Source organism: Hypanus sabinus, chromosome 1, assembly GCF_030144855.1.
Source record: "Hypanus sabinus isolate sHypSab1 chromosome 1, sHypSab1.hap1, whole genome shotgun sequence".
Lineage (NCBI taxonomy): Eukaryota > Metazoa > Chordata > Chondrichthyes > Myliobatiformes > Dasyatidae > Hypanus > Hypanus sabinus.
The window spans coordinates 150,630,960-150,651,632 of record NC_082706.1 but is presented as its reverse complement, the minus strand read 5'-3'; the positions used below and the strand labels follow the sequence as shown (position 1 = coordinate 150,651,632).

Genomic DNA, 20,673 nt, shown 5'->3' with positions numbered 1-20,673 from the left:
ATCAAGAAAAACTCAATGATCAGTGGGAACTTTTCACTTTGTGTGACTTCAATGTGATATTAGTAACCTCATCAGGCTGCAGTGCAGGATTCTGAAATGTGAAGTCATTCACAAATGTAATCTATCCCTTCATAGACACCGCCTAGGCAATTTTATTCCACGTGTCCTCTCTAGACAATGTGATGTCTCTTGTGTGCACAGCTCCCTTATCTCCAATGAAAGGACACTGTAACGTTCACCTCCCATCAGTGTATGTACACCCATTCCTTACCAACACTCCTAGCAGCTGAGTGAGTGTGGGTTAAGATGTGCTGTGATCCTTTAAGGGCAAAGCTGCTGAAGTCAGAGCTGCAATAGAAAGTATTATTAATGTAGGAAATTTGATCCTTCACAAAAGAATACACCAGCACAATTTTGGACTAGCACTAACAGATTTTACTTTCTATTTTAGATTTTTTGGAATAATATTAGGCAGATTATTGTTGCATATTTCTTGGCAAAATAATAGCACAATAGTTCCTTACTATCTGGAGTATGTGATCAGGTTTGCTTAAACTTATACATTCCTTCAAATCTAAGCTTATGTAACCTTATCCCCATTGAACTTAGAGACTTAAAATGTTATTCTGCCAAAGTTACACTGCCCTTCTTCCAAGGGAAATATATACTTCCTAAGGTGTGGTGCAAAGGATTACTTACGTTTCTTAAAAAGTGTCTAACCAGAACTTAGTTTACTTCTCTGGCTAACTCCAGTCCTCTGGTAATAAAGACAAGTATTCCATTAGATAGATATTTTTTGTACCAGTCTACAACAACTGGTAGACTGGTACAGAAAATTTCCGTGTTAAACCCTGGAATATCTGGACAGCAAAGAAGCAAACATCAGGATGCACTTTATTCACTACAGCTTGACAATCAGTAATATCATCCTCTCGAAACTAATCAATAAGCTTCAAAACCTTGGCCTCAATACTTCCTTGTGCAACTGGATCCTCGATTTCCTAACTTTCAGAACCGCACAGTCAATTTTTATTGGTAATAACATCTCCTCTATAATCTCTATCAGCACAGGTGCACCACAAGGCTGTGCGCTTAGCCCCCTGCCCTACTCGCTTTACACTTATCACTGTCTGGCTAAGAACTCTCCACTGCCTGTCAAAGGCTGAATCAAAGGTGGTGACAAATCAAGATACAGGAGGGAGATTAAAAATCTGGCTGAGTGTTGCCATAACAACTGCCTCTTACTCAATGTCAGCAAGACCAAGGAGATGATTATTGACTTCTAAAGGAAACCAGTAGTCCATGAGCCAATTCTCAGCAGAGGATCAGAGCTGGAGATGGTCAGTAACTTTAAATTCCTTGGAGGATCTGCTCTGGGCCCAGCACATAAGGGCAATTACGAAGAAAGCACAATAGCATCTCTGGTGGAACACAGCAGGCCAGGCAGCATCTATAAGGAGAAGTGCTGTTGACTTTTCGGGCCGAGACCCTTCATCAGGACTAACCAAAGGGAAAGATAGTAGGAGGTTTGAAAGTAGTGGGGGGAGGGGGAAAATATGAAATGATAGGAGAAGACAGGAGGGGGTGGGATGAAGCCAAGAGCTGGAAAGGTGATTGGCGAAAGTGATACAGAGCTGGAGAATGGAAAGGATCATGGGACGGGAGGCCTCAGGAGAAAGAAAGGGGGAGGGGAGCACCAGAGGGAGATGGAGAACAGGTAAACAACTAAATATGTCAGGGATGGGGTAAGAAGGGGAGGAGGGTCATTAACTGAAGTTAGAGAAATCAATGTTCATATTGTTCGAATTTCCAGCATCTGCAGATTTCCTCGTGTTTGCACAATAGCATCTCTACTTCCTTAGAAGTTTCTGTAACTTGGATTATCTTCTATAGATGTGTGGTAGAGTGTATACTGACTGGCTGCATCACATCCTGGTATGGAAACACGAATGTGACTGTATGGAAAATACAACACAAGGCAGTGGATATGGTACAGTCCATCACAGGAGAAGTCCTTCTCACCACTGAGTGAATCTCCATGGAGTGCTGTCACAGGAAAGCAGCATTCATCATCAAGAACCTCCACCACACAGGGCATGCTCTCTTCTCACTACTGCTGCCAGGAAGTTGCTATGGGAGTGGCAGGACTTTCATCACCAGGTTCAGGAACAGTTATTCCCTCTCAACTCAGTAGGCTCTTGAACCAAAGGGGAAATGTTCCCAGAACCTACAGACTCACTTTCAAGGACTCTTCATCTCATTTTCTTAATATTTGTTTCTCATTTATTCATTGTTTTTCTTTCTTTTTGCAGTTGCACTGTCTTTTGTACACTGGTTGTCTGCCTTGTTAATGCCGTCATTCATGGATTCTACTACGGTTTTTGGATTTATTGAGTATGTCCTCAAAAATGAATCTCAGGGTTGTATATGATGACATATATATACTGTAATAATAAATTTACTTTGAACTGCTTACAATAGTGTAATTATTTGCATAATTTGCCACCAAGGGTTGGAAGAACAAGTATGTAGACTGATTATGGAAAGGTGTAGGAACAACTGTGTTCTTGTCATAGTGAAGGACTTTAACTTCCCCATTACTGATTGGAACTCCTTTCATACAAAAGGCTTGATGAAGTGGAATTTCTTGAGTGCATTCAAGAGGATTTCTTGGAACTATATGTGGAGAATCTAACTCAAGGAGAAAACACACTGAACCCAGTTTTGGAAAATATGCCAGACCTAGTGACAGACCTGATAGAGTCTGAACATTTTAGGAATAGTGACTACAACTCATTATGTTTTAAGAGAAAGGATAGTATAGGAGCTCATCTGTTCAATAATTAGCCTTAAATACCTTGAAATCCATATTTACTCAATGGTCTCTAGTGTGGAACTTCATCAAACATTTTGGGGTATAGGACGATTAAACCAACATTCTGTTCATGGAACAATCAACAATAGACTAATTTGAAATTCCTGCTGAGGTTAAATTGATTTGCAATTTTTCTCTTCATTCTCTAACTCTTTAATATCTTTGGATAACAAATATCATGTCAGGTAATTCCTCAGTGAGGACATTCTGATCAACAGCTATTCCAGTCTACCTAACACCTACATTTCTTTCCAACAGGGGCACACAATAGTGTGCAAGACAACCTGGAAACTATCTCATCAAATGCTTAGAGAAAAACATCTTAAGTTATTATTTGTATTTTCTACACTAACCACTCTTACAGATCATTTCACAGACTCCAGGCTGTGCAAAGGTGTACAGTGAGGGAGATTACAGTAGAGGTACTTGAAGTGCAGAGGATTACTTTGCCAAACGATGGAGTCTATAGTTGTTCAGCACAGAAACAGGCTTTTTTGCTTACCATTTTCATACGACTATAAGTACCTATCTATAACAATTCCATTCATCAGGACTTGGTCCACAGCCTTTATTGAATTGCTCATTGGGATTAGTTTCAACTACTGTGAGAATATCCACTTTGATCACCTCAAACAGGGCACTCCAGATTCCAGCCACAGTCTGGATGATGTTTCCCCCCTCAGATCCCTTCAGATGCTCTTACTTTTCACTTTCAATCTTTCTACTTTTGGAAGTCCTTATTAAAGGAGAAAACTACCCTATTTATGTTGCTCAAAACTTTGGTGGTACACCTCAGCCTTCCCTGCTACAAAGTAAGCAAAAACAGCTTATCTAACTTTTTTTTAACTGAAATGTTTTAAACCAGGCAACATGATTGTAAATCTCTGCACCCTCTCCGGTGTAACCATGCCCCTCCTTTTGTGTGAGAACCCGTACTGCACACAGTTTTCCAAGTGTAGTTTTATAAATTTGTACCATGCCTCCCTGTACATATATGCTATGGCTCAGATGATTAGCTAGCATCCCATATGCTTTCCACTCCCTACCGCCTTTCTTATCCACCTGTGCCCTTTGACCTAGGACCTTCACAAACTGCATCACTTCACACTGTGCAATTAGAGCAAATAATTTCCAATTTAATGTTATAGCAGTTTAAGTGTATTAAAAACAAGTTAAAGATCAATTTGCTACTTTCTTAGAAGAAATAATTTCTGTCAAATGAAAACATAACTGTCAGTATGTAAAAGTGCAAAACATTTCCAATGACATGAAGCTGCTCTAAGTAATTACAGTCATCAAATTTCTTGTGCAAAGTTTTGATCTTAATTCAAATTCTTATTTATAAAGATGGGGGGGGGGAAGAAGAGACATAATGAAGGGTCTTGGCCAAAAACATCAACTATACTCTTTTCCATTGATGTTGCCTGTCCTGCTCAGTTTCTCCAGCATTTTGTGTGTGTGTGTTGCATAGAAAGAGACATCTGATGCAAAGTTAACAGCAGAGGCTCTGTCTTTGTGACATCTAGTAAGAAATTGCATCTGCTAATCAGAATATATTTAATTAGTTGCAACAGCAACTATGAAAATATTAACTTATTACAATAACTACTGATTGCAGCTGCTGAATAATCCTAATCGTGCTCAGTTCTGTACTGTTTCTGAAAATGAGTCTAAAGCAGGAACAATGATCCTGAATTACAAAAGTTCCAGCTAATGGTTGTTTAGATAGTCCATAAAGTTGTGTTATTGACCTGTTGATTAGGCTCATGGCTTGTATGATTTCAGCAAAGACCAATGTCAAGCAACGCTTTTGTTCTGGCCCAGCAGATTTCTCAATTTTGCTACAATGTTCCATCTCCCCTCCAACTAACCTTCTGTATGAATGCAGCTGATCTTCAGAATCGATAGACACTGTTCAACTTTAAACAATTAATCTCCAGAACCAAAGTTATCCATACCTCAGCAGTCATGCTGGAAGTACGCAGAAGACACTTACAGTTTCTGGTAAGATGGTGGTGTGCTTGGTGCTCTGGGTCCGAAAAAGGACTATTTTTATGATCGTAAGACTCTGCTGGATATTAAGAAGATCGAGTACTGCAGGTCTACCCCACAAGTGAGTTGCTTGATAGCAGTGGAGCTGGATTTGTCGTGTACCATGTCGCTGTCTACTACAGCAGCCCAAGATGGACAGCATCAGAGATGGTGCATGGAGGCAGTGCGCACTGCAAATGATCATCTTGGACATTGGTAATGTAGAACACTGCTATTTCACTGATGAGACCGATGGTGGGGAAGCTGTGCGGCCTCCGTTGTTGCGTGGACAAGGCTCACGTGCCACGGGGTTGCCTGTTGAACCTGCCCAGGGAAGGAGACCTCAGAAGTGGTGTGGGAGAGAGCTGGAGTATGTGCTGGGCTGGGGTCTGGCCCCTCTCAACTGTACTGCCCTCCAATGTTTGATTGGAGGAGGTCAAGCTGGATTGTGTTCACCTTTGGCTGCACTAGCACACGATGATGGCTGCTGCCTGCTTGTTCTTGCAGAAACGTGGCTCCAGGACAACATTCCATACACCGTCAGTCTATGGGCCATGACACTAAGGGGCTTGGACTCATTTTTTTGCAACAGCATGTTCTACTGCTAATGTGCTATGTGTGCCTTGTGCGGTTTGTGACTGCTGGTAGTGCACTTTGCACCATGGCCCCCGAGGAATACTGTTTCATTTGACTGTATTCATGTGTACCAATCAAACTTGAACTTGAGTTGTGCACACTTGGAAGCTGAGCTCCAGGGTATCAACTTGAGCACTGATGCACAAGAACATATAAGCAACCATTCAACAGCCATAACAAAGGTTTTTGCAAAACTACCCTTTTGGTACAACATACCCTCTGATAATAATTATGCCACGACCTTGAAAAAACATGAGCTACTTTGCACATCTCTGTTGAGAAAAGGCAATTAGTGAAGGGATTATGTGTATAGATTGATGGAAAAAGGTATTTGAAGATACAGACTTCAGATTTGGCTCACAGTTTACCATGAGGCAGTGATGCAGGCCTTCCTTTACACTTCTTGCTGAAACCTGAACATCAATGGCATCTCTCCAAAATCTTCATGGAAAGGCAAGTGACCCAATATTAGTTTACTCTCTCATCTCAAGTACTGAGTCACTAGCAACAGTTACTCCATTCCATTAGACAGTTTATGTTGGACACACTCTATATGAGATTTTTGAAACAGACACTTGATGCCAATCTCTGTTACAGAAAGAGATGGGCACAGTATAACTTTAAAGGATGTTCTCAAAGCTTCTGTGAAAAATGCAACAGTGCCACAGTCTTCCGAATCTCTGGACAGTCATGCAGCAGATGCGTTAAGACAGTATTGAGAATCTCGAATCCATACATTGGCGGTTGTGAATGCAGGAAGGAACACACCACCTCGCCAAATTACCATCCGTCTTGACCTTTAGCTACCTTCTGCTCCATCTATGCAGAAGTCTGCACTTCTCACAATGGTCTCAGTAATCATTTAAAATACACAAAACCAGTGGAAGTAAATCATCCTTGAAACCTAGGGAAGAAAAAGTTAATCTTGAATGTCTGAAAAGTGGCTAGACAGTCATATTTTTCAGGAATTCTTATGATGCAGAAATTGAGCTTTATCATGTATGGTATAAAGTGCCAGAAGTGCAAGGCAATTACACAAGAATCTATTTAACATCATCATGAGGATTTGGAGGAGCAGTGTGACCTTAATGCTAGTGAATGAGCCAAGGAGCTCCAAATGTTAAACAAAAACAATGGACTGACAACTCCTCAAATCAACAGAAACACAGGCATAGATTGCATTATACTTTACAAACACTCACTTAAAATGCCTTGCACTTCTGATAGGCAAAGTTGCCTGTCAAGAGGCAGTGGCAGAAAATTACTTATAATTTGCTTGTATACAGCTTGAATTTTTTACATGAGAACAAAAGACAAAATTGAGCCTGGAAATAATACCAAGAGATGTTCAATTACAGTGAATATGTTTGCCTCTTAACCGGGGAAGGCAAGATTTATCTGAGAATCTGAAAGACTTAGATATGCAGTAGATTGTACCTTGCATTATCTTCGTTCCCTTTCAGGAACATTCTAAGGCATTAGAGAAACACAGAGAACCTACAGCACAATACAGCCCTTTGGCCAACAAAGCTGTGTCGAACATGTCCTTCCCTTAGAAATTATCTAGGGTTACCAATAACCTACTTTTCTGAGCTCCAAGTACCTATCCAAAAGTCTCTTAAAATACACTATCGTATCCCCCACCAACAGAGTCACCGGCAGCCCATTCCATGCACTCACCACTCTCTGCATAAAAAACTTACCCCTGACATCTCCTCTGTACCTACTTCCAAGCACCTTAAAACTGTGCCCTCTCATTCTAACCATTTCCGCCCTGGGAAAAAGTTCTGACTATCCACATAATGAATGCTTCTCATCATTTTATACACCACTATCAGATCACCTATCATCCTCTGTCACTCCAAGGAAAAACCTATTCTCATAAGGCATGTTCCCCAATCCAGGCAACATCCTCGTAAATTTATGTATCAAATAAATAGTTTGATATGCAATGACCTGGAAGTAACCAAAGAATCACCAAGAATAATATGGTATAGGACATCATCACTGTACTAGCTCTAGTACTAGATCTATAATTTTTATTCATCTCCTAATGCTCTAAAAAATTCTCCACTCTTTAAACATGTACCCACTTGTCTTTAGGTGCGGCACCCCATGTAAACAAATGAACATATAATTATTGGTTCTAATTGAAAGCCATGATTTCTAATCCACTTGTTATTGTAAATGTTTGTGTACCATTTAGTCTATCAAATTCATTTATTATTTCCTTTTCTCAAATATTCTCTTAATCTTCTTCACACCATGCAGAACTCTAGTTTCCCAGTCTCTCAATGTAACTGCAGCCTTTAACTCTAGTACCATTCTAGTAATACTTTTTCTGCACCCCTTCTGAAGCTGTATATACCCAAATTGCATGGAACACAATCTGCAACTTTCCTTCAGGAAAGAGCTTAATGGAGTGTGGAGGGGAGAAGGAGGTTGATGGGTGCTTTGTAGTTTGAGACCAGAACTTAATAGATGATGGGGCTGTGGTCATAAGTAAATTTTCCCTACCAGCTGTTATCATGATTAACATTAAGAGCATTGTCAGTCACACCAGCTTTCACAAGGCAATGCCACAAATTGCAGACCCAAGAAAATTAACAGCTGGCCTAAAGCTTATCACAGATTCAAGAGGTGCTGAACATTTAATTCAATTACAAAACAGGTCGTATTTATGACCTACCCCATCTTGTTAGATGGAAAATTCAAAAATGAAATATCACATGTTGGTAGCACTGATAATCTTTAATAACCTTTGTCGACATGATATAGCATATTTTACTTTGTGTTGAAATGGCTTTGAGGGAACATAAATGTAGGGCACATGGATAATAATTTGGGGGCAATCAATTGAGCCATTACACAATGATGGATGTCATAAACCAAAACATTAAACTTCAGAGAACTAGTGCAATGAAAAACATGTCATGGGAGCAGAGCAAGGGCTTCTCGTTATTCACCTTCTAGCTCAAGGCATTGGATACAAAATGTTAGATATGATGGATGAGGTACATCTATCATGTAAGTAATCATAATAACTCAAATACTTTTTGTGCATACATTATTATGAACTTAAATACATGTGAAACTGAAAAGGAAACTACAGAAAAAATGACGCATCTCAGATAAAAATGTTAGCATTCAAATGCTGGAACAACAGGTTTGCAAGTAGATGCTTTCATGTAAAAATAAAATTCCAAGGTGTTTACTAAAGAATAGAAGAAATAATGAGAGCTTGGCAACGGAAGGAGACCTCTGAAAGGTTGAATGAAAGATTGATCAAGATGACAACTCTTAAGAACATTTTTGAAGGAGTCAGAGCTGAAGAACTGTTGACGTGTATATTTTGTGTGCATATCTGTGACTGCATATGGAAGTCACAAACATTGTTCCTGCATGATCAGTCACTCTTTACTGAAGGACTAAATTGGATTCTGATGTGGAGGATGTTTTCAACATTCTCAGAATTGTGATTATTGGACTGTAGTTTATATTGCTACCCTTCAGTTTTCTATGTTTTCTTTCTTGTTGCCAATTGGTAGGTTGGGGTGCTGAGTGAGTGACATGTTTGTTTTTGAGAGATGCAGGGGTTGAGGTTTTGGGGTCTGAGATTCATGTTGGTTCTCTGTGGGTGATCTTTTAGTTTTTGTGCATGAGAGTGTGTTTAGAGGTCTGATGTTATTGTGGTTCATTTTTGTGAGGGAGGGGGTTTGATGTTATTTTCACTGTTTGTTTGTGAAGGAGGGAGTTAGGGGTTTGATGTTTAGTGTTCCAGCTGTTGTTTTCCATGTGGGCAATCTGTCAGCTTGTGTGAGTGAGGGAGTGGGAGAGGTTTCTTTTTCCTTAGGGAGGGGGTTGTTCTCTGTTCTTTCATTGGCTCCCATAATTGCCTTCTGGGGAAGACAAATATCAGAGTTGTATTGTGCACGCATACATTGACAATAAAATGAACCTTTGAAGCTTAAATTCATTCAAGTTTGCAAGCAATTGATGAGTCTTTCAGGTGAGTTCCACAGCCAAAAATTGAAACATTTGTAAATAGTCACTACATTGGTATCTTCAAAATATGGAACTGACTGCTGTGTCCCACTAGTATAGTTGGATATTTTATATGAAGCGAGAATAAATGAATAAAATTATGTATAATAATAAAATTAATTACAAGACAGCTTTATCTTAGCCATCTGGTCCCAAATGTAATGATGAATCTTAACTACTCATACTCCATCAACAAACCTGGCATTCCTGCTGTTCTAGTTTCCTGTGGAAATGCAGACTGTGAAGCTACTTTGATCATAACTATATTGAGTGCACAGTAATATACTATGTTTGCATTCTGTAATATTTAGATAATTAAAACTAAGATATAGGCAGGACCAAACCTATAGACACTAGCCTATGGTAGTGTCGTGATTAGCATGATGCTATTTCAGCTCAGGGCGTTCAGACTTCGGGTTCAATTCTAGCGCCATTCAACAAGGCGCCTCTGTACGTCCTCCTCGCGGAATCCTTAGCTTTTCCCAGGCACTCTGGTTTCCTCCCACAGTCCAAAGATGTATTGGGTAGTAGGTCAATTGGTCATTGTTTATTGTCCTGTGATTAGGATAGGGTTAATTGAGGTTGTGGAGTTGCTGCAGTGGTGTGGCTCAACGGGCTGAAGGGCTGTCACTAGATAAATAAATACGTACATACATTGTATTAAGGGATTTCTGGATGAAGCATGGCTATTTTTAGCATTACTACCATGATGCAAACTAATTTCTTGTACCACTCTCAATAATAACAGCAGCTTATACATGGATCCACATGTGATAATATACAAGTCAATTATGACCTTTCTGCATGCATTTTTAAAATTGCTAAAACACCATCTTATATATAGACAATCAACACTAAACACTTGCAGTTTACATCACGTCTGATTAGGAGGCCAGCAAGTCGATACACTGGATTTTAGTTTTTGGACGGGCTATTGATAGTTGGTAAATGGTATTTGGTTAATTATTATCACATGTACCATTGTACAGTGAAAAAACTTTGCTTTTGCATGCTATCCATACAGATTATTTCACAACATCAGTACATTGAGGTAGAACAAGGGAAAAGCCAAAGGAGAGTGCAGAATATAGTAAGCACAAGGGTTTCTGCAGATGCTGGAAATCCAGAGCAACACACAAAATGCTGGAGGTACTCAGCAGGTCGATGGAGAAGAATAAACAGTTTGTTTCCGACTGGGACCCTTCATCAGGATTGCAAAGAAGGGGGAAGAAGCCAGAATATGAAGGTGGGGAAGGAGTACAAACTGGCAGGTGGTAGGCACAATATAGTGTAACAGTTGCAGAGAGAGTTACAGTGGAAGTAGACATTATGGGGCAAGGTCGTAATGAGGTAAATCATGAGGTGAGGAGTTCATCTCATCATCCAAGAAGTCTGTTCAATAATCTTTGATTTGATGAACTTTGCTATGGAGTGCAATTACTCATACTTTACACACTAGACTTAAATTGAAGACACTTTATTTTTGGCACTTGTTGACAATATCCAATTGTATATTGTGATTTGTGCATCATCTTTAAAGCCTTGTCCTCCTGGGGTTGGAATAGAGGATTGAGTGACTGGCAAGTGGTAAAGAGTGGAAAACATGGACCATTTCTGGTTGGGTGCTTTTGATTAGTGGTGTACCGCAGGCGTCGTTTTGGGACTGCTTCTTTTCACACTATATGTTAATGTATTGGATGATGAAATCGATGGGTTTGTGGCCAAGTTGCATACGATAAGTGGAGGGACCGGTACTGTTGAGGAAGCAATGAGTCTGTAAAGGGACCTAAGGTGGATTAGAAAAATGGGCAAAGAAGTGGCAGATGGAATACAGTGTAGGGAAGTACATGTCCATGCACTTTTGTTGAAGGAATAAAGTCATACACTATTTTCTAAATGAAGAAAAAATTCAGAAATCAGAGGTGCAAAGGGACTTGGGTGTCCTCATACAGGATTCCTTAAAGATTAACTGGCAGATTGAGTCAGTGGTAAGGAAGGCAAATGCAATGTTGATGTTCGTTTTGAGAGAAGTATATACAGTAAAAGCAAGGATGGAATGGTGAGTTTTTATAAAGCATTGGTCAGACAGCACTTGATGTATCATGAACAGCTTTGGGCCCCTTACCTAAGAAAGGATGTGCAGGCATTGAAGAAGGTCCAGAGGAGGTATATTAGCATGACCCTGGGAATGAAAGGGTTAATGTATGAGGACTGTTTCATGACTAATTTTGCACTTGCTAGAGTTTAGAAGAATGAGTGGGATCCCAATTAAATCTATCAAATGTTGTAAAACTGTGATAGATTGGAAGTGGAGAAGATGTTTCCTGTAGTGGGGGAGTCAAGGACCAGAGGGTACTGTCTCAGAATAGAAGAACACCACTTTAGAACAGAGATGATGAGGAATTTCTTTAGCTAGAGGGTGGTGAAACTCTGGAATTTACTATGGATGCCAAGTCATTGGGTATATTTGAAGTAGCGGTTGATTGGTTCTTGATTTGTAAGGCCATCGAAGGTTATGGGAAGAAGGCAGGAGAATGGGGTTAAGAGGGATAATATGTTAGCCATGATAGAATGGCAGAGCAGACTCAATGGATCAAATGACCTAATTCTGTTCCTATGTCTTGCTCATATATCCTATGGTCTTATAGTCTACAGTTGCAGCCTGTTCTACAATACTTCCATAATAATTTCTGCACCAGAACATGAATACAGGCAGTTCCCGAGTTACGAACTCCCGAATTACGAACGACTCGTACTAACGGACAGTCTGCCATGAAGCCTATTATATTGAAAATTCGAGTTAAGTACAATGGCTTGTAATAACGAACGCACACACTACGTTGTGATGCTTATGAAAACATTGAACCGCTGAAACTGCGCATTGGCTCGAGGAAGGAGAACACCATCCACCATTTTAATTTGGACCACATTGCCATTAATACTGACCAATGAAGACCTTATGGAACTAGAGCAGCAGATGAGAGTATTTGAGGAAGATTGGGACCTAGGAACTCTGGAACCAAAAACGTTTGTGATGAAAGAGTTAGCTGAAGCCTTTTGTCTCATTGAAGCAGGGATGGCAAAGTTAGAGGAGCAAGATCCTAATACAGAGAGGCTTACCAAAGTTTACCATGCAGTTACCGAGAACCTCAGCTGCTACAAGGCCATTTATGACAAAAAGAAAAGCTCTGTACAAGCCTCAATTGATGCGTACTTCAAGAAATTGACTCCAGTTGGAAACCCCACCCCCAGCACCAGGGCCTTCATAATGTTACCTCACAAGACATCGATGGAACTGCATGTAGTTACTTTTATTATTACTGTATTATGTACTGTATTATGTTTAAGATGTATTAGTATATTTGGAAGTGTTTCTTAAGTGCTTTATATGTATAGAAAGGTAAAATATGTACTAAGACGAACGTTTGACTAACTGACACTAAATAATACCAGATGTAGCTGGTCCGACTTACATACAAATCCAACTTAAAGACAGACTTAGGAACGTTTGTTCCTGACTGCCTGCATTGTTGACTGCCTGCATTGCTAATAAATTTCTCAACCTTAGAACTTGGTTCTCTTGTTCTCTCAGCCTTCTTGGTGTTAATTAGCTGTTCAGGCATGACTTTAAAGTAGCTTCCTTTGTTTTCCCTTGATGCTTTTCCAAGACAATATTTTTGGAGGTAGACTTTTGATTCATTCCAGGTAATCACTTTGGTGTAAGTAATACTTTGCTGATAATACATGGTGGTTTGCCAAATGCAAATTCTTACTTCTTTCTGGCCTACATTTCTCATTTCTTTTTCATCTTTCTGTTTGATCCTTAAAATTATTGTAGGTCAATGGACATTTGGATTTTTTATAATAGTGAGGACAACTTCCTTTGTATAGATACTCCAATCAAAAGAAATATCCTGCATGGAACTATCAGGCTTTCCTTTAACTGAATGCAGTCTGACCATCAATATATACCAAAATGTAATGAACATTTTAAGGCCAATCTAACATGATTAGAAGGTGAAGTGCATTGGCTTTCATAGCACTTTCCCTCAATCCCCAGTGAGCGTTCACTAACATAATGGGACATTGCCCTTCCATTGCATTCCTGGTGAGGTCGGAGGGTACTGTGTGCTGAATGAATTGCTTCTCAGCATCCTTATGCTTAAGATACACTCATGGACCAGAATAAATATTTGTTTTGTGTGGATTCTGAGCACGGCACCTAAAGCATAAAGGCTGCTTGTGGATTACGAGCTGCTCATTTGGCCACCTCTGCTATATAGAGAAGACTTTCATTCAATTCCTCATTTAAAAAAGGTCCGATCACATAGGTGCACATATTTCCTATGCGGTGCACCTCCTTAAAGAACCATTTTACTCCCCCACGCCATTCGGTTCTACAATTCGACCACCAGGGGCAAGACATGTTAAAGTGCCGGGGTTAGGACTGAGCTTAAGTTACCACTCAATGCACTTTAGTAAGCTATTTAAGAACTTTTTAAAAGCTATTTATTAATGCTTTTTGGGAGGGTGATTTTAGATGCATATCATATTTATACTGAGTTAAATACTGTATGTAACTAGTTTTGCTACAGTAAGTGTATGGGACACTGGAAAAATGTTGAATTTCTCCTTGGGGATGAATAAAGTATCTATCTATCTATTTTAGAAACAATTGTAGGATTGTTTTAAACCCAATCTGAAAATCCTGGGCTTTCCTAACCTGATCTTTTTCCACCTGCGACTTTCTCTTCAAAAAAGCATATCAAGGACTCTGCAATGCAGCAGCTATTTTAAATCATAAACTACACAACACTTTAAGCGCATAGATGCAGGCCTTTTAAAGTAATAGAAATGATACCTAAAAACAAAATTGGTGGTGAAGGAGCATTATCTGCCATTTCATCCTAACCTGGTCTGCTTGCTGTGGATCAGCATATAGTATTGACACCATCATTTTTGGGTTCAGTTGTATTTTCTTTATTCATAACTTGCCTGCCTCTCCATACATCATAAAATTTGACCCAATTTCAACAGACTGCAAGAAACCAGGCATTGGTAGCATTTGTGGGGTGGGGAGAGGGTAAAGGGATGAAACAAGATAGATTGGAACAGCTAAAATAAATAAATAGACCAAGTTCCAATACAGAAGACTTGTTGTACTATATATAATTAGCCTTTGCACTGAACAATGTGACATTAATTCACATGTCATTCACTGTATCATTCAGTAACCATCAATCACAGCTCTGACAGCTCAGCAGTTTATACTCGTAAGGCTGTTGAAGGCCAAGTAGGATGTGTAGAAGTTATTTTCTTGAAAACCACAGGCAATAAAACAGACTCTGAAAACTTTTCCCAAGTTATTTTCACAGTAATTGCTGATAAATAAGGGCTGTAAAAGTCTGCAATACTGTGAGTATCAATTCAAAATATCTCATTCTGATCAATGTTTCAATATCTGCTAGCTACTGAAAATGCACCCTCAAATGCAATGAAATTATTCAATTGTTAAAATTTAATATTAAAACTTTAAAGTTTAAAAAATATAATAAAACTCCTAATTAATTCTTTGCAATTAAATAAAATCTGTAAAAGTAAGTTACCCAGACATGAAATATTGCAAGTATTGGAACTCTGCAATAAAATTAAAGAATACTGGAAATTTTCAGCAGGTCAGGAAGCATCCATGGTGAGTGGAAGGAATGGAGGTAATACTTCAGCTGGATAACCAACAAACTTAAATAGTCCTACATCAACTTTTCTGAAACTATGATTGCATAATATGATTTCTCAGCAACTGTATTGGCCTAGTTTTCCATGTATCGACAGTTAAATGTAGACATGCAATTCTGACTTTTACCTTTCTAAGTGTGTGGAAGTGTTAATCTGGTTTTTGAATTATCATTTATCAATCCTGAATGTTACTTGACTGAAAGGATTAAGAATTTGACAAAGAGAAAACATGAACTCAGTGTAAAATTTTCAAAACTATTTATCAAAACATGGGGTAAAACATGATTAGATGGTGACCCTACCCTCTGTTACTTCTTTAGCTTGAAATAAACACGGCAAAGCAAGGCCACATCCATCCCACATATTCATTGATTATTCTACACTACCTACATTGACAGCTACTAGGTGTGGTGTGATTAAGATTAAAAGGCGGCACATTTTCTGGCAAAGCTAATGTGAACATTTTGCCATGAAAGATATTACTCTAAAATGCATATTACATACATATTTATCACCTCTTACCTTAAAAACAAACATTTCACCACGTAAAATGGCTAACGTATTGAAATTTCCATCACAGATATTGGGCTTAATACCCGGATGGGAAGGCTTATCCCTGGTAGGTGGGCGAGGAGGTCGTGGTTGTCTGTTAGGTTTCCGAGGATCTGATGGTGGATTGGAGCGATGTGGTGGCACTGTGGTTAAAGGTTTTGTAGGTTGTGCAATCTTTTCTGGTGGGCCTATGTAAACATGTAAACAGAAAATCATGAAATTGTAAACAACATTCAATAACTTCTGGATATTAAAAAGGCAATGGGTTTTCAACTTGGCACTTGAGCATAAAACTGATTTTTATGTAATGCCACAGTTTAAAACAAAAACTATGTGTAACCCAGCTTAATTAAACCCAAAGATGTAATGTTAGAAAGTTCCACCTCCAGAGGGAGGAAAATGAAGTTTACTGATTTAAAAAGAAGAGAATTTGAAAAAAAGCTACATTTGGGCGGGACCCAAATGAGAGAAACCCAGCAACGATTAGAAACTAAAGACAAACTGTTAGGAGTGGAATTAGTAGTGAAACCCCTGGAGGAGAAACTATAGCGACAAAATATTTATTGAAGCTATGGCTGTGACAGACAGCAGCTATGACGAGACAATATCTGCAGAGTTGAGAATCAAAGATCCCTACCGTGTAGTCAGGAATTAGTTCTGTAAAATAATATCAAGGGATTTGGTCAAGTTTTTGTACAATTTGTGAATTGACTTCCCTTGGATGATAAACTATTTAATTTCAATGAACTAAGAAGATGGTAAGCTACCGAAGATTTGACGAAATAGTGTGGGAAAGAAATGTATAAAGACAACGAGGATTTAATATAGTTGGATGTACAAGTTATTTTCATTTGAAAAATCAGAATTTGATTTTCTGCAAGAATTGATTATTTTTCAAAGACTTTGATAAGTTACTGAATAGATTTACTCTGCTTAAAAGTTGTAATGTTGGAGAGTTGTCATGAAAGGAGTTAAACTGTGTATGTATAATTTTAGAATTTGAATTGAAACTTGTAGATATACTACCTGGAACTGAAACTGAAGTTAACTATAATACTTAAGAATAGGAATTATATTTGGTTTTCCAACTAAAACTAGGGATAAGTAAAAAGTTTAGTCTGTGATCTTTTAAATAGGGGATAATACTGGATCTAATTAGTTAGAGAGATTACAGTAATAAAGGAATATCACTGATTCTAATTAAAAAGGAATTTGTTTTGGTTTGATATCCCGGATTTGAAACCTAAACAGAATGTTGGAATTTTGAATTGTTCTTGCTCATTTGAATATTTTGTACATATTGTTTTTTGCCTTATAAACAAAACTCATCTCCAGAAGGGTGTGGTTTCTATTCACTGCCCCCTTCTGATACCGAGATTCTTCTGATGGCCTACTAGCACCTAGCGTAGACTGATTTTCTCACAGAGTGCGGCAACTAGTCACACGTGATAAGACCGGTGCTACATAGGTGTTACACACGCACTTTTCATTTTTCACAATATGAATGGGCAACATCAATATGATGTCTGGGTGCCAAGGTGAAAGTATACATCATAAGTATGTACACTTTATACAACCTTGAGATTCGTCTCCTTACAGACAGCCACAAAGCAAAGCAGCTCAATAGAACACATTCAAATAAATATAGTCAAACACCCAAACGGCAGAGAAAAATAAACAAATTGTGCAAGCAATACAAGTAAGTAAATATGGCTACAAACCATATATCTTCTGTATGCCCTGCAAGTCGTCTAGCGGCAGTTGAAATTGTTCTGTATCCATATACTGGTAAAATGGAGCCATTATTGCACTGGGATCATTGGAGTGTTCCAGGCCAAGGGCATGGCCAAGCTCATGAACTGCAACCAGAAATAAGTCATTTCCTACAATAAAAAAGAAAAAGGATCCAAAGTGATTTCTACGTGTAAACATAAAAAACAACTTTTAAATTCTGTGATAACTTGTAGGGAAATATAATATTGGTGAAGCAAAAAGGAATAAGCAGAACAAGCAGGGAAGAAAACAAGTCATAAGGATCCATTTTAGAAGGTAGATTCAATTTTATTAACTATGCTTAAAGAATTAAATATGAATCAAATACTGCTTTGCTGCTATTAGCAGATATACACTAGCTCCCTTAGAGAATACAGCATATTTCAATATTCCTCCTTCATATTCAAATTAAAATTTAGTAGCATCCAAGTGTGGAAGCTAATCTGCAGAAGATGTTAACAAATCTGTACCAACCATTAAAAAAATTTCTTAATCTTATAAAGCTTTACAAACATTACTCTACAATGATTTCTGATTTTATCATCTGTAACATTGGTTGATAGATTTTCCAGCGTATGAGTATGTTTTGTAAATTTATACTATAATTATCATCAATATAGTTACTTTTGTTCTGAAGAAATGAGAATCTGTATATATTAGAAATGATTATAACACATTTTCTTATTTACGTAAAACTTGTTTTCTGTGAGATGTGGCTGTCCACATAGATATCTTTGTTCTTAGATCAGATTTGCTCTGGATACCATTTTAAGATTTATTAGAGGAAATGACTCCTGTTCCCCTTTCAGCTGGAGCAATATTGCAAGCAGGGGTAACGATATCTGACTTGACTAGATCTGTATGCCTTTTGCCCGAGTTTCTATTCTGTCTCTCTACTGAAATGAAGTTTGATTTTTGGGTGTACCTTATAGATTTTGGGCTGCTGGTCATGGAAATCACCATAAATTTCCATATCACACACTTGTTTTAAAGAAATTTGACATCACGTATATTTGTTATTTCAATTCATAATTCAAGTTAGAATAGCTGATGCCAAGACTAAGGAAGGCATTTCTGTTGGTACACAAGTCAAACAGGTCATCAATGACTGGCAATTCAAAGAACTTCTACTAGCCTCAGAGAAGAATCACATGGAAGGCATTCAAGGATGCTGTTGAAAATTTCCTTGGCAACTACGTGCAGCTGGTTGACAACATTCTTCAAGCACACAAAATCATGAAGTGCAACATGCCTCTAAAGATTCGTTTTCTGCATTCCCATTCTGACTTCTTCCCTGCCAATCTCAACAATGTCAGTGACAAGCATGGTGAAAGGTTTCACTGGGACATTGCAGTCATGAACGGACTGTATCAAGGCAACTGGAATCCATCAACGCTGGCTGATTATTGTTGGACAGTTATGCAAGAAGACACTGAGTACAAATGAAATCACCAACAAAGCATTTTTAGCTTAGTCAATTTATTGCAAAGCATCAGCACAATTATGCAACTGAATGTATTATATTCAATAACAATTAACTTGTTTCTCCAAATTCCTAAATGATACAAGCAGTCTGAAATTATATTTCTGTTCAGCTTCAAACCCTATCATAAACAAATAACATTTTGGAGGAAGCCTTTCCCCCCCCAAAAAAATTGATGTCCAGTGAAATCAACTGAATTTTATTTTAAGCAAAATGTTCATTACAGTTTGGGTCAGTCATGGGATAGGGACTGTTGGCATTTTGACCCTACGAAAAAACCTGGCAATTCTGTGCAGTGTTTCTCCCTCTCTGCATGCCACCTTGGCTGAACTAAGGAACACTTTTAGTAATAGACCAAGACAACTGCGCTACTCCAAAGAGCAGCATATGAGGTCATTCTTACCCTCAGCTTTTAGGCTCTATAATGAATGAATCTATAGCCGGGGAAGTGATGACCACCTCCTGTTAGACTGTTTGTGGTAACTCATGTTTTATTCTTTCTACTTCTCTTCTAATAGTTATACCTGTGCACTTGTAATCCTACTGTGACACACTAATTTCCTTTGGGATCAGTGAAGTATCTATTTATCTAAATGCAATATTGTGGCACTCTATTTCTTCTTTCCTTGGGATACCAGTTAAAGTGTCTTCTATTCTATCTTCAAGGGCTATAGTTCTCACTGTTGTTAGGGGTATTTTCTGGCCTTTAAACTCAGCCCATCTCTTGAGGTACCATATCATCATCATTTGAATTTCCCACACAGGTAATGCAAGTTCTTTCTTTGCAGTGTGAAAGTCAGACAGAAACGATCTCCAACAACCTCCAGTGAGGTTGAGTTGATTATATTTGAAGTTGCAGTTAGCATGCTTGCAAGGCTCTGGAGTTGTCTGAAGTAATCCAAGGAGATGCAAAAGAGGAACATTCTCCAGACTTGCCCAAAAATTATCTTTTTTTTTAAATCTTGTAAAAGAAGTTTGTTTTGAGGGTAGAGTATGAGGAGAATGCCTTCAGAGAGGAGCCCTATTGTTACTTCCAGTTAAATTCCATATTCTCTTCTATGAACCTATAAAATTAAAGGAGAATACTGCCTGAACGGTCCTGTGGTCCCTTGAAGTCTTTCTAAAGTGCTTATTGCAATTGAACCACCATTACTCTGGCACTTTGATGAAGGTCCAGGTGGGAAAATTAATACACGAGTACAACAAAGCTTACAACTTTATGACCACTACGGTCATAATCCTGTTGAGTGGAGTTACACAAAGTCTAAAATCAGCCTTCTGTGTCATGTGAATCTGTTAGTTCCAACCCCAGTGTGCATACTGAGCAGCATTACATTCCACTGGGCCAATGTTCAAATGAGCAAGGACTTCCTTTCCTCTCTCTGCAGCACCAGAGCTTTATTGGAAGTGGAGACTGAAATTTAAATTTATCTCAAGTTAGAGTCGAATGAGATTGGTTGCTTGTTATAATCATGCCCACATTATGCTTTACTGATTGGAATGGAAACAAGTATTGGGTGCTGAACATGAACGGACACTAAAG

At 38.5% G+C, this 20,673-nt stretch overlaps 1 protein-coding gene across 1 annotated transcript in view; it reads right to left on the bottom strand.

Annotated features, from left to right (window-relative positions):
* Positions 1-20,673, bottom strand: part of LOC132399067 (matrix metalloproteinase-16-like) — a 204,003-nt gene that overhangs the window by 56,125 nt on the left and 127,205 nt on the right. The window contains exons 5-6 of the mRNA XM_059979008.1: positions 17,596-17,757; positions 15,845-16,062 (exon numbers count right to left, since the gene is read on the bottom strand). Of these exons, the coding sequence (XP_059834991.1) occupies positions 15,845-16,062; positions 17,596-17,757 (380 nt within the window). The remainder of the gene's footprint in view (positions 1-15,844; positions 16,063-17,595; positions 17,758-20,673) is intronic.